This window comes from Micromesistius poutassou (genome assembly GCF_964030765.1).
Source record: "Micromesistius poutassou genome assembly, chromosome: 2".
Taxonomy (NCBI): domain Eukaryota; kingdom Metazoa; phylum Chordata; class Actinopteri; order Gadiformes; family Gadidae; genus Micromesistius; species Micromesistius poutassou.
Window position 1 is genome coordinate 19,524,837 of NC_140272.1, and position 14,525 is coordinate 19,539,361.

The 14,525-nt window shown below is 44.4% G+C and overlaps 2 protein-coding genes across 2 annotated transcripts in view; both read right to left on the minus strand.

Annotated features, from left to right (window-relative positions):
* itpr1b (inositol 1,4,5-trisphosphate receptor, type 1b) overlaps positions 1-2,638 on the minus strand; it is an 84,480-nt gene extending 81,842 nt beyond the window's left edge. The window contains 2 exon segments of the mRNA XM_084463463.1: positions 1,521-1,642; positions 2,502-2,638. Coding sequence (XP_084319589.1) covers positions 1,521-1,620 — 100 coding nt within the window. The 5' untranslated portion in view covers positions 1,621-1,642; positions 2,502-2,638.
* A 7,369-nt stretch (positions 2,639-10,007) lies between these two features.
* Positions 10,008-11,485, minus strand: setmar (SET domain and mariner transposase fusion gene; the record flags this gene model as incomplete). The annotated part of the gene is made up of 2 exons (XM_084463897.1): positions 10,008-11,011; positions 11,381-11,485. The coding sequence occupies 2 exons, from the start codon at positions 11,483-11,485 to the stop codon at positions 10,193-10,195; spliced, it is 924 nt and encodes a 307-aa protein (XP_084320023.1). The 3' UTR covers positions 10,008-10,192.
* Positions 11,486-14,525: the final 3,040 nt, after the last annotated feature.

Genomic DNA, 14,525 nt, shown 5'->3' on the forward strand with positions numbered 1-14,525 from the left:
GAGAGAGAGAGAGAGAGAGAGAGAGAGAGAGAGAGAGAGAGAGAGAGAGAGAGAGAGAGAGAGAGAGAGAGAGAGAGAGAGAGAGAGAGAGAGAGAGAGAGAGAGAGCACAAGAAGAGGAAACATTTAAGGAAACAGCAGCCAAGATGCTCTCTGCCCCGGTGTCGCCTCCAGCCAGACAGATGCATTTTTAAGAACATATTTCATGTATCAAGGGCTTCACAAGGCTTCCTGTAGCTAAAATAAACTTGGACGTTGTGATAGACTACAATTAAAGAGTTGGGAGAACGAAACGAACGAACGAAGGAATGTTTATTTAAAAATCTACTTATGTGGTCTCCAGTCGAGAAGAGGAGGAAGCACGGCTCAGCCCATGCCCGACGACGGTCTCTGATGGCCGTGGCGATGGGTGAATGGGTGTTGGGTGATGGGGTGTTGGGGGGGGGGAGCAGGTGGCAGGATGATGTCATCCATCAACAACACGTCAACATTCTCACATTCCAAGCATGCAACATTGAAAAGATGACATGGACGACAAATGTGTGTTTATAGATAGATTTGATTGTGTGCTCGATACGCAATCCTAGAAAACCGGGTTTGAACAAGAGTCCTTCACGATCATGTCACTATTACTTGCACAGGGTTTACTACAATGTTGTCATTCAGAAGAAGAGCATGTCATCCCAAAGAGACTTGGAGTGACATGAAAGTATGATGGACGTCGGGGCACATCCTGCTCCAAGCCGACCAGACCGGGGACGGCGAGTGTCCAGCAGAACCCTTTTAGCCGAAGGACAAACATCCCAGCAGCCACTAGACTCATGAATCGTCCCTCAGAGCGTCCTCGGTCTTCCCTTCATTGAATAATTCTCGACCACTCTGAGCACTCCCTTTATTCCATTCACCAGCCCAACAAACACTTTCCATTTCATTAAGGAAATTTCTTTCCAAGTCATTAAGGGGGCCATTTGATCACTGAATGTGCAAAGCGAGTGTATTATTCCCAGACTAAAACGAGGTACAAAATATCTGTTGAGATGTTTCCAGGGTTTGATTCAGATTCTTTTGGTAAGCGAAGGGGGCGAATGTTGGAAATCATTGCATAGATGAAGATAGATAGATAAAGATGGATTTGTTAACGAATGATTGGAATGATGAGGGTCTCCAATACTCCAATATTACCCTACTCCGCCTTTTGTCCCAATCGACACATCTTACGAGAATCATTTTCACGAAGGTCAACATTTATTAGAGAAACACGCCGATCTGAACAAGGATCACGGAGCTTTCCCCCTCGGGCAACACGACATGAGCAGCCAACTTCTCCTAAAGAGAGCCGAATGTAATCTGGAGGGAGTGCTTGCAGATGGTTGTGGACCGGAAGGTTCGAATATCTGCAACATACCATCTTGTCGAGCCTGGACTAGAGAGCCTGATGAGGTGTGTGAAAATACTTTACACACACACACACACTTTACACACACACACACACACACACACACACAACGTACACAAACAGACACACCCACCCCAGAGTGCTGATGAAGCCACTGGTGGAGCCCTCGGCATACAGGGAGCAGACGTCCCCGATGTGGAGGAAGCTGGACATCTTGTCCGACATGGCTGCCCTCCTCCCACGGCACCTGAGAGAGGGAGTGTTTCAGACAGGTCGCTATGGTGAAGTATCCAGCAAACTACACTGCATTCTTTAGTAAGTAATCAGGGCATCATGAGCAGAATTGTAAAAGGTTTGATAGGGCGGTATCAAATGATGTTATTCCAGATGACAATTGTGCAGAGGAGAAAGCATTGGTGAAGAAAAACAAAAACAAAGCAACAGAGTGAATAATAGAAGCTGCAAACACAGTTCTTACCTTACCTTTTTTTTATTGTGACAGCATTACAATGGACCAAACTAACCGTAGCACTATCCACTCTCTGAGACAACTAACAAGGAGACACTGTCCCCCAATTAAATGAGTCGTTTATCTTCTATATGCCATCATCAACATAGGGAAAACCCTCTCTGGTGTGTGAATACTGTCTAAGAAACACAGTGGCCTTATTTTAGATACACAATGATGGTTAAATGAGATGAGTTAGGCCTACTCATTGCCACTATACAGCATTAATCAGCTCACAGTCAATACAAGTTTTGAACTATGGACTACACTATATAGTACCGAAGGTTTCCTGATGATCTGGATGATTAACCATTGTTGTGTCCCCGTAATCCTATAACCTTTGTTTCTGTTCCCAAAATGCCACTGTCCGCTTTATTAGGGTCCTGATGTGACTGGTGTGTAAAAGTTGCATTAAGCATCCAACAGTGTTTAACCGGAAAATAGACCCGTGTGTGCCATTCATTTCTGCCAATGTCATTTTAAACACGAGCGGCAACAATAATCACACGGATGGCTATTTCCTCAACGGGGATGCTGTGTTCAATGAAAAAAAATGCCATGGCAGAAAAGTGAATGCGAGAATGAGAGAATGTTTTACCTGGCGCAAAGGAGAACGACGAAAGAACAAGCTGCGAGAGACTGGGCGAACAAACGTTAAGTTCCACACCGCGCTATCCCCGGGTAAATCCCATGGTCGTGAATGTGAAAGTCCAGGTGGAGAAGTCTTTAGCGCCGTCCGTATCTCAGACAGCTGACTGTGTCCTCAGATTCAATCCTCTTCTTACCTCCTCCACATGCTCAGCCAAGGGAACGCCCTCTTCATGAGTACATGCACCCGCTGCTAAGCTACTTGGGAAATGTAGTTTTGTCGTGTAAAAAAAAAAAAAGGAAACAAGAGAATGGAATACATTAATGTAAAAATAATAAAATACAGTTTATTACAACTATGTTTTCCTTACAGTCTTCCTCCTCCGTATGAGTCGATTGACAATAGTATACAATAGTCTGAATGTGCTTTATTGGAACCATGTGGCATCATGGATATGCTTGTCACATGAGGATGCATGTCCACAATATACACATGTCACATGGTTTGTGCCGTCACGTGTGCCGTCTGTCTATCTTTCTATCTATCTTTCTTTCGTTCTTTCCTTCTATCCAACGTATGCAATGACTTTAACGTCAGAACAAGAACGATGCCTTGGCCTACTGCCAGGAACTGCGGGGCGTCATGCTGTGCGGGTACTGTCCAGGCCAGATGCTGTTCTCGCCTCAGACGGGACTCGTCAGATTCCCTGGACGTTTCCTTCCACAGCTCCCTTGACACAAATGAGGAAGGTGTTTCGATTAGAGTCCACCACGTCCTAAAAAACTCAGGCAGCGAGAGTACAGGGCAGAGAAACAAAGCGTTGGTTCTGAAGATCATTGCATGGTTTGAGTAGCCTGTTTAGTATTATTCTGTTTAAAGTCAAGTCAAGTTTATTTTTTGACAGCATCCATCCCGTGAGCCTGCAGACCAGTGGGGAATTTCAATGTTCTTTGCAAAGTTTTGATTGCTAGTTTTGATCCCGTAAGTTTGAGTGATCTAAATCCATTGCAGTCGCCCCATTAAAGTCACGCTAGGCCAGTCGTCTACTTCTGTAATTGGAGCACAATCCCCTCATTGCACTGAAATATTTATAAGGCGCACACGTCACATTGAACTGAAGTCCCAGATGGAAATGATAGATTAAGGCCAGATAATGATCCTGGTGTTAACCAAAGCAATTTGGCTGTTTGTGTTCAACCAGATGATAGCTAAACAAACACATTAAGGAGCATCAGTCTGCAAACCATTGTGGTTTTGATTAAACAATGTCCCTCGTGGTGATCAATATCGTTAGGAAACAGGCCCACGGCAAGTAATACCTACTCCTTTCATCACTTCTGATAAGTCGTCACTACACAGTGTGTAGATATTTGAACAAATAAGTTTGTGTGTGTGTGTGTGTGTCTGTACAGTATGTGTGTGTATTTCTGGGGTGGTCTCTAAAAAAAACAGAAAGGGAGAGTGACAGAGAGGTGGATGGGTTAATTGAAGGATGGATGGATGGATGGTTTGGTGGATGGATGAATGAATGAAAAATAGATGGGAGGGGTGGACAGTAAATGGATGGATGGACTAATAAATGAATGTGTTCAATAGGAAAAGGTTGTTGTGTCTCTTACTTCTCAGACCACAGATGTGTCTGAGTGACAAGACAGTGGTCCTAAATATACTTCCCCGGCTTTGGTCAGATGACGTCGGTAAAGTCAAATTCAGATCATCGTGAGTTCTCTGTTGTCATGGATACGGTGGACCTGCTACAGTTTATCCTGTTCTGCAGCAGCATAAAAAAAGAGGGTTTTATATTTAACCAATTGTTTGTGCTATAGCAATGCTCTGCGCCGTCAATAACAGTGTGAATCGTTTTACAGCTCATGGAACATTTATTGATCATCTCTTCAAAGGTGATCATTTGTAGCTGTCACGTTTCTTGAGAATAACTGGGACACTGTGCTTTGCTAGCTATGTTAAATATGTTCTCTTTAACATCATATCCTGACCTTCACTTATATTATATAGGGCATGTACATCGCCCAACATATCTTTTCAATGACCTCTATTTTGGAAGCAAAGGTATTGTAATGTTGGTAATTAAGTGGGTAGTAATGTTTTCTTAGTTAATGTTTAGTGATCAATTGTGATCCCGTGATGTCTTCCGATGTAGGAAACCTCATCATGGTTCTGGAATCTTCTGTCCAAAACCGTATGCAGCGGTGACTGTAGCCAGACGCCCCATTCTAAATAAAGGCTGAATAGTGTGCAAGTATGGAGATTGTCTGACTTCAGGGTCATGGGAAGAAACCTGCCAGGAGTGTAAAAGGAAGCCACCCCTCCCTCCAAGCCTCTCAACGTAAACAGGGGTTTAGCTGCAGCCTTAAAGGCGTAAAGCTAGAGGCTTTACGCCTTCCTACACAGCTAAATAACAAAGCATCCACCAATTAAGCAATGTACAGTCTACCGTGAGCTGGCTAATTGTAATGGCCATCTGTGTGTGTGTGTGTGTGCATGTTTTTGTGGGTTATTTTTTACACATGTGAACGATTGTGCATGTATGTGTGCGTGTATGCACATGCATGCACACTCTTTTGCATATTCAGGAAGCCTTTCCCTTGCCAGTAATATGGATGTGTGGGCAGGAATGTTCACAATAGTAATCCTCTCTCCTTTGTACATCTCAATGTGTAGGATACACCTCTAAACCCATCTTCATGGAGATTAACATGAGTGCATTGAATATCAAAACAAGGCTTTTTGTTATATATATATTATATATATTATATTTTTATATATATATTTTTATAGCTTTGTCCTTCATGAGGAGGCCAAGAAGTGATGGAGGACACTTCACCTGACACTTCACCAATGTCTTCCTCTGAAATGGTGGCGTTCACTCTCTACACTCATGAGCCAAGTTGATCCTATTTTTCAACAGATTTATCATTTCTGGTCAAGAGGTCAATGGGTTTTATTTTGGTCCATTTGACATTTATTTCTGGGACAAGACGTTCTTTTAAATTCAGTTTTCTCCACGGTTCACTCCTCCAGCGCTCCAGCTTTGAAACCGATGTTTCTTTAGATCAAAAGCACAGGAAAGAGTTGATTTCAACTTCCACAACATGGTAAATGGTCCTCATTTATATAGCGCTGTTATCCAAAGCGCTTTACAGTGTTGACTGACATTCACCCATTCATGCACACACCGATGGTGGAGTCGACCACGCAGGGCGACAGCCAGCGCGTCAGGAGCAAGTAGGGTGAGGGCGTCTCGCTCAGGGACACCACGACACTCACAGCTAGGAGGAGGAGCCGGGGATCGAACCAGCAACCTTACGGTTACCAGCCAACCCGCTCTACCTCCTGAGCTAATACCGCCCCAACATCATCATATAGCAGAAATAGAAGTGGGTAGTTTGAAGGTAATTTCTGCTCTAGAAGCGGCTGAATGGGCAGTTGTAAAGCCTCAAACGTCCACTTGACCCATGGTCCCGGGAACAGTTTGGTTTCTGAAAAATGCAGAGGCAAGGTTCTCCCTGATGGGGTGGAGCTTCCTGTCCGTGGTCTAGCGGTTTGACCACAAAGAGGAGATTGGGAGTCAGGAGAGGTGGGGGTGGGTGGGTGGGTGGGTGGTGTATGGGAAAGGGGGAACCTTCTTCAGGTAAGTGCTACCTGGGCTATGACACTGAAACCCCTGCATGGTCCCATCTCTTCCACACATCAGGAGAGGTTTAGACCCCAAAAAACATCTGCGGTGATAAATATACAAATTCAATCACGTTGATCAACTTTCCCACGAGACCCATGTGTGTCTCATCTGGGTTGGGGAGATTAAACCCACCAGAGGAGCCGTCGAACTATCATGTGAAACAGGATAACAGGCGTGTGTTCTGCGCCCTACAATGAAGAAGAGATCTGCCTCACTAAAAATAAAAGATAATTACACCCGTCTAATGGCTTCCCTATTCCCCAAGGAAATAGTCTTATTAGATCAACCACAGCAATGGTTTAAATAGGCCTTGTGATTTTGGGAAGTGTGAAATGATTCATTTACCAAATGAAATGTCACCGGTATTACAACTGTTCATGACAGGTGGATTTTTAAATGAACTTAATGAACTGAATATGCAGCTCTTCATGAAATGTAACTGTGCAACTAAGTTTTTAAGATTGCAGGAACGAGTGAAAACCAGTTTGATTTATCCTGCAGTCGTCTGAACAGCAGATCAACTGAAAGAGCTTTGACAGCAGTAGTTTAACTTCATTAATCCCTCATGTGGCTACAGAATAGTTAGGGGTTAGGGGTACAGCACTCTGAGCACATCAGACGTGACGCATTCCTCACAGAGGGGACATCAAAATCGCAAGCTCACCTGTGTGACCCTGGAGAGTGTGTGAGTGTGTTCACTAATCTGCTTTAAAAGTAAATCCCCTTGGGATTATCTTAGACAGAGAGAGAGAGAGAGAGAGAGAGAGAGAGAGAGAGAGAGACTTCTGTCCTCACTTTCCCAGTGCAACTCTAGGTTAAAACCTCTATGACTCGAAAGTGAGTTTGACCTCGTTTGCAGTCAAATATAAATTGGTATGAATAAATCAGAGATAACCGTGTTCTAAAAGAATTGCCCTATAATGAGAAAAACATTACACCTTTCCCTTTTGTGTATCATATCCAGCACTTATTAGACACATCAGTGCACAATACAAGAATAAGAGGAAATAAATGGATACAAATTTAAAAAAAAAGAATTGAAATGAGGTGACACCATTCTGCAGAGGGGACAGCCATATGATGCTGATCACCCTGTTTGGTATAAAAATGAATTGTGTGATCAAGCTGTTATTATTTCGGGAAGTGAAACAACACATGACTAACAGACATACAGTGTGTGAATTCACAACCTCAGCTATGGCACAAACTTTCAGAACACACAAGCAACCGTTTGCAAACGTTGACGTCAGTTGATTAAATAGACAGTGTGGGACTGATAAGCAGCGATAACGTCCATCAATCCAGTGATAACGTTCGAAACGTTGTGTACTCTAGTATCGTTGTATCAGATGGAATGGAGTTACCAGTGAGACCCTATGAGTTTTGCAGTACTGAATAATACACCCGGCAGTAAAATATTTGAGTACATCCAGATGGGGAAGGTTTTATGTGAAACCATTTCTAAGTGGTCCTTTACAATAACCATAAAATAACTTATTTTCTTGAAGCCAAATAAACCCTAAAGACATCCATCTAAAGACAATCCTGTAAAGCATTGGAGAACGCAAATTCTAAGGCTGTTGCACTGAAAAGAAGTTCAGATTTATTGGAACTGCTAAATATATCCATGTCTCAGCTTGTGCTTACATGAAACAATACAAAAGTAGAGTCTCCCTTCAAACTGGGATTTTCTCGCTGTCTTCCCCAGCTGTGTCCCATGTGAGACAGCTCATAAAGCCACCCTTTATTTCAACCTTTTTTCCCCGCACATCTGTTTACGGCTTCTTGGCGAGGGTCCCTGTATTGGACAAGTGCTCCGTCTGTAGAAAGACCTACTGCCCTCATTTCCTCTCTAGTCACTCACACACAATACCTCTAAGCCCCCTTCTTCTTGATGCAAAACCCTCATCTTCTGGCTGCATACTTGCATATTTTTTATTTCATGTTCCCACATGATTATTGTTTCTCAGATGGATCTTCATGGTTGGCTGCACTTATTGTATGTCGGTTTGGATAAAAGCGTCACATTAAATGAATGTAATGTAAAAAGTTGGTTAGTTTTCATAAAAGTGGCAATCTAAGAGATTTCCGTTTCGTTCTAAGCAGTCATTTTTCCCAGAGATACCTACAGTGTCGCCACTGACAAACTGTTCTTAACATTCATTATACTGCAAATGTAAGGGCTTTAATCAGTGGGCCATAGTCCAATCATCAGTGTCACCTCATTCAGTGATAGATAGTGACTTAACAGAAATGTATTTACATGAAAATCTTCTAGATTGTCACTTCAATCTACTGTATATATTTTTAATCTATTATTTTTATTTTATTTTTTAAATATTTTTCTTCATGTCACCAACAAACATATTCTGATTCTGATTATAATATACAATGTTTGTAAACACTGCACTTAACATTGAATGGATGAAAAATGTCTGAAGCAGCATACACAATAAAGACACAATTTAAGTTTCCCATATTTAAAGACAAACAGAGAGAAGGGCGTCAACTAATCCCACATTGGTGTGAATCCAGACATCTGTATTTTGTGTTCACGTTCCCAGGAGGAAGTCCACCATTGTGTGATCAGCGGCTGGTTGCTAGGTGACTGTCCAAGAGAGGAGGCATTTCAATTCAAGCCGGGCTCCTAAACACAGCCTCGCAGCCTTCTGTGAACAGCCGACGTCCAATCACCTACTGTACACATAGCGCGTTGCCATGGGGAATCAGGGTAAAAGATAATTTACAAACGGCATGAGTCACGGATTCGGTACGGGGATTCTTGTCGGAGGAAGAGTGGATTCTTAGGGCTGTGGAATCTCCTTCCTCATGCGACGTGTTTATACCGGCAGTCGACCACCGTTCAGGGAAACGTAGGTGGCAACCAGAGAAATGTGAATAATCAGAAATGAGTAGGCTGGAAGTGTTAAGAGATCTGTCTATAAATAGTGGACGAATTAGACAAACTATTATATTATTATTTCTCAAATTCTCAAAAAAAACAACAACCTATGACAACTACAGAAATATCCATGCAGGTCATCTCACTACTAGATGATCTGCTCCAGGGTCTACAGAGCTACCACCCGCTCTTCCATCAAGCCCCCCCCCCCCCCCCATGAGGTCTCACTTCATTCCCAACCAACTGCCAGCCTCCTTGGTCTCATTTCTGGATGGACTCTGGCGGTCTTGCTCGCAATTAACCCAGATGTGGATATTAATAAAGAGGAAGGCAGGTCTGGTGTGGAAAGGGAGCAGTTTGATCAGAGAGAGAGTTCTGATCTGAGAACGGTCACAGTAAACTGGGACACCTCGGTCTGATGAGGGAATAGAACTGGTTGCTATATTAAAAACAACACCCTCTGGTCTTTTGCTAATTGCTAAAGACTCTCTGGGGGTATGCGCGCCAGTGGATACAAGAGAATGTCTTCAAGGGGACTCGATTTGAAAAAAAAAAAAAAAAAAAAGGCGCAACACAGTGTCTTGTGAAACATGACTTTGGCATTGAAATTTGAAATGCAAATCGGTAGGAATAAATATCCATAAACTATGGATTTAAAAGTATATACCTTGGCGGTCAAGCTCGCGAATACAGCACGAGGAAAACCCTACTTGGCCAGGGGAGGATAACACACAGAAGCCTGCAGAGTCCAGCGGGACCTGCCCTATATAGACGGAGGATTCTCTGATGTCTGAAAAGAAAATAGAAGCAGACACACATCACAGAATATAGCAGGTCAAACTTTTGTTATTCTTTGTTGTTGTTGTTTTTTATTTTCTGGAATATTTTGTACCTAGCTGAAGAGTGTCCCTTGACCAAATGTCCCAAGTCACGATCTGTACAACAGTGCGTTACTTAAAGCTAATATAGCCAATAGATCTTTTATAGCCAATATTGAAAACATATCGGCAAATCCACACTCAAACAAGGTCAAGATTCATATCAAGTGACCTAAATGTGCAAATGACAGATCCTGACCGGCTGCTGGAGCTCCATTGGTCACAAGTTGGAGAGCACGCTTGTGTCCAGGGGAAGGAACCCGGAGCAGTTCTGGGCACCACAGTAACACGCTTTCCTCTGAAGCACGTCCGTCCTACTAGCCTCAATAGCCGCCTGGCTCCCCCTCGACGCATCTCCATCTCTGCTTCCCCCGCCGGAGTAGTCAAACGTCAGCTCCTCGCCAGCACAGATGTCCCGGCACGCAAACAGCGCCAGGTGGGGCAGCGCCGAGTGCACACGCACGGGCACCATCACCAAGTTGGGCCGACACGAGTGGTTCAGGAAGCGACCCACGTTCCCGACCCCGGACGGGTCCACGAAGGTCTCTGTGACGGTCACGCGTGAGGCCGCGTGTCCTCCTGCGTGCTCCCTGACCGCTATGATGTAGTTGTTGTCCCCGGGTCCCTGGGAGCGCTGTCTGCGCCTGGCCTCGTCCCGGCCGATCACCTCCCCGGCGTATTCACACACAAACGCCCCCTGGTGGATGGCCGCCTCCGGGGCGCGCACCCCCCAGCCTCGCTTCGCCGTGAGGAAGACGTGCAGGCGGAGGCTGAGGCCTCTCTCCACCGGGCGGTTGGAGCAGGCCTCGCTGCAGGCGCAGAGGGCGTTGCACTCGAACACAGGGGCGCAGCAGGCGCCGGCGTCCACCAGGTAGCGGTCCCGGAGGAGGAGGCCAGCGCTGTCGTAGGCTCGTCCGTAGGTCTTCAGGCAAGAGCAGCTCTCATCCAAGCAGGACCGGCTGAGGCAAGAGCAGCCAGGGAGGGTGATCTCGCCTGGGTTGATTTCACACCCTGGTCCCTGTACGTTACCTGGTGAATACTGAAGAAGATATGAGTTATAAGTGCTATAGATTTTTAACTGAGTTGTAATTTTTTTTTGTGTGCATACATCTCAAGTTTATTTTTTTGGGGGGGGGTTGAACATGTTAATTAATTTAACTTTTATTTTCAGACTTCTCTAGTAGCGTTATCCTGTGATGCTCTGCTGCCATCCGACGGCTGAACTCAAACTATGAACACGATTTTAATTTTACGATTTTAACGATAATTTTGGCCTGGTCAGAAAATCATTCTCGGACAGACACAGACAAGTAGTGATTTTATTTCATTCAAATAACGCTATGAATTACTATTTTTAAATGGTTTAACTTCTTGAACTCAAGGCTGTAGATAATAAAAGCCCTATTACCTGAAATGCGGGATATTCCACTTGTTTAAGATCTCCATCTATTGTAATCGGAACATTTTCCTGACCTTTACTCAAATCGAGACCATATGCGCTTTGGAAAAGCATAACTGCAGACTATTATTTTATCGATTATGTGCAGCAGCAGCATGGTTCGCTACGGGAAGTTGAATGTGAAGGTAGCGGGACAGGACAATTAAAAACATCCGGTACATCACTTTCAAAGTAAAAGCACTATTTCAGAAATACTCGACTATAATATACAACATGAATATACATAGAATAATAAGAACACATAGTGTGACTGTTTTTCAAGACTGGCTTGAATAATGTGATTTTTTTTTAAACACGGATTGTTACATCCTGCAACTCTGTCCTGCCAGTAATGTCAGAAAAACCGGCCACTAAAAAGCATAGGCAGGATAGACAGCAGATGGCAGCATAGCACTAGACATTTGATTCAATCGCTAGTGTAACCAGTGGGAAATCACACACACACACGCACACACACACACACACACACGCACACGCACACGCACACGCACACGCACACTGATTTTTACACATGATTACAAAAGAGCGAGTGATATTTATGCATGCCTCTGCAGTGACAGAACATCCGGTGGGAGAGATCATTCGTCCATTGATTGGCCGGCATCCCTTGCAATAATAAGAGTGGCCCTTTCTGCTAGCAGCGATGTACCTTTGTTAGTCCCTTTAAAATGGATGATACAAAATGTCATGCACGCTATTGTGTGCCAAATTGTTGTCATCTTTAAATGTAGAGTTCCTGTACTGATGATGACTGATTCCGTCTCTAGTTGACTGTGCAAGCTCATTTCCTATTGCCCAACATATTCAATATATATTAGAAAATATAATTTTATTCCAGCTGAAAAATAACAATCCGTTTCCCAGACATTACTTTTTTTTTTTTTTTTTTACCACGAAAAGGTTGAATAATATCGGTGAGACGGTCTGACCTTGTTTTGTGATGTTGAGTTTTTTTTTCTTCTTGTCATGTATAATTTATGTGGAGAGGTTTGCACTCTGGTGGCTGGGGAGACAAACCCACGGAGGTCACTCTGCTGGTATTTTAACGGAACACCAGATACCAAAGATACTGCGGCTCAGCCACCCGCCGCCTCTGGCTCCCGCCGCTCTCTCTCCTGGGCTGAGAAAGTCACTTTGGGATGAGGTATCACGGAGGCATTACATATTTATCAAAATCACAAGATATTCAGCGCACAAGAGGCATTCACTTGTTTAAAGGCACGGTAGAAAAGGTTAAAGGTAAAGTCTAAATGTATTCCTTTATTGTATTTTTCTTTCTCCGAGGGATTATTTGATCTTTAATTCAGATGCATGTCATTCAGGAGCAGGTTTTGACCCCCCTTTGAACAATATCCTGCCCCCCCATAAATCCTTATTTGATCTGCGTGATCTGTGCGGAGGGTCTTAAACAGCGATGTTCAGTGTGTGCGACTCGACTCGACTCGACTGTGTTGTGTTTGACAACAGGAAGCCTCCATCTGTCACTCCCCCCAGAAGTGAGGTATACCCCAGCGGTGCCTTAATGGCCCTGCCTCTGACGGAAAGGGGCCCCCGTTGATTTAATGAGAATGTACAACAGGCACAAAAGAACTCCGCAGTTAGACAACAGTCTAATGAATCAAAGGCAGGGCAGAACGTGTTCTTGAGTCAGAACGTAAACAGCAGCCCCCCCCCCCCCCCCCTCTGATGACTGTGGGTGATTGACTTGGCCTCACATCGCCCCTGATGCAGAGTTAAAGCTTTAGAGCAGAGACCTTTTGTCGACAAAGTAGAACAAAGGACTTTACCATGGCTTCCCTCGTTTGTCCGTCCTTGATTGGTTGTTGGAGTTGAAGCCAGTGTTGGTGCTATATCAAAGGCCTGGATTGGACGTCCAACGACCATAGACGAAGCACACAAAAGATGACTCGAAGAGAAGTGTGAAGAACTGAAACAAACTAATAACTGACAGACAGAAAAGGAGGTGTAGGAAAGAATGAAAAAAAAAAGATTGAAAAGACAAACATTCAAACAAACTCAAAAATGATGAACAAAAGATGAAAAGTACACAACAAGAACATAGTGAAAATACATCGATTTTTAAACTAACTTTAGATTTATTTCATAACGACATTACCACTATCGACATACTCCGGAGCGCTGCCGGGCTCTGGAGGTCCGCTGCTGCTGCTAGGCAACTGCATGCTCACATTTGGTGGCAGCAATTACACTGTGTTGATCACCCTCCTGAAGGGAACGCCAAAATGAGCCCATCCTACTAAGTTAGTGAATTACTGAGTTGTAAAAAAAAAACTGATTACCATGAAATTAAACTGTCTGTCTGTTTATCTGTCTGCTTACCTGTCTGTCCCCCTGCCTGTCTTTCTCTATCCAAATCCAATCAATACTGGAGAGTTCTTTGAAAGAGGTTCCCTTTTCAACAGTTCAGTCGATATCTCTTTGTATGCCTCCACTTGTCTGGCCCCACCATTTAGTTCCACCATCTCTCCAAAATATTGAACTTCGATAAGGAAAGTAGACACACACACACACCCCCCTCAGCCGCTGCCGCAGCCTTCCCCCCCCCCCCCCCCCCCCCCGTCCTGGTGAGGGGTAAATACATACAGATGCATTCAAATCAATCAACCAACAGCAAGGCCAAACCACACGGCTGCTAGTTTCCGTGTCTGTGGAATGCCTGTGAATTGGGCGTGACATCATGAGTGTGCCGCCTCTCCATTGGTTAAGGAAGCTGCCTGGTGGTTAACTCAATGCACCTCGCTGCCGCTGGTTGAGGCAGGTGACGCGGGGGGGCTGGGGTGTGTGTGTGTGTGTGTGTGTGTGTGTGTGTGGGGTGGGGGGGGGGGGGGGGGGTGGGGTGTGTGCATCCGTCATTCCTCTCACAGCAGTCTCATCATCACAGGGCTGTCAGGAAGTATACAGGCATGAAATGACCTGCCTGTGAAATATCCATTTACACCAGTCACAGTGCACAGGGGCTGTGGGACACACACACAAACACACATGCACGCACGCACACACATGCACGCACGCACGCACGCATGCATGCGCACACACACACACACACACATACACAATCACATGCACGCATGAG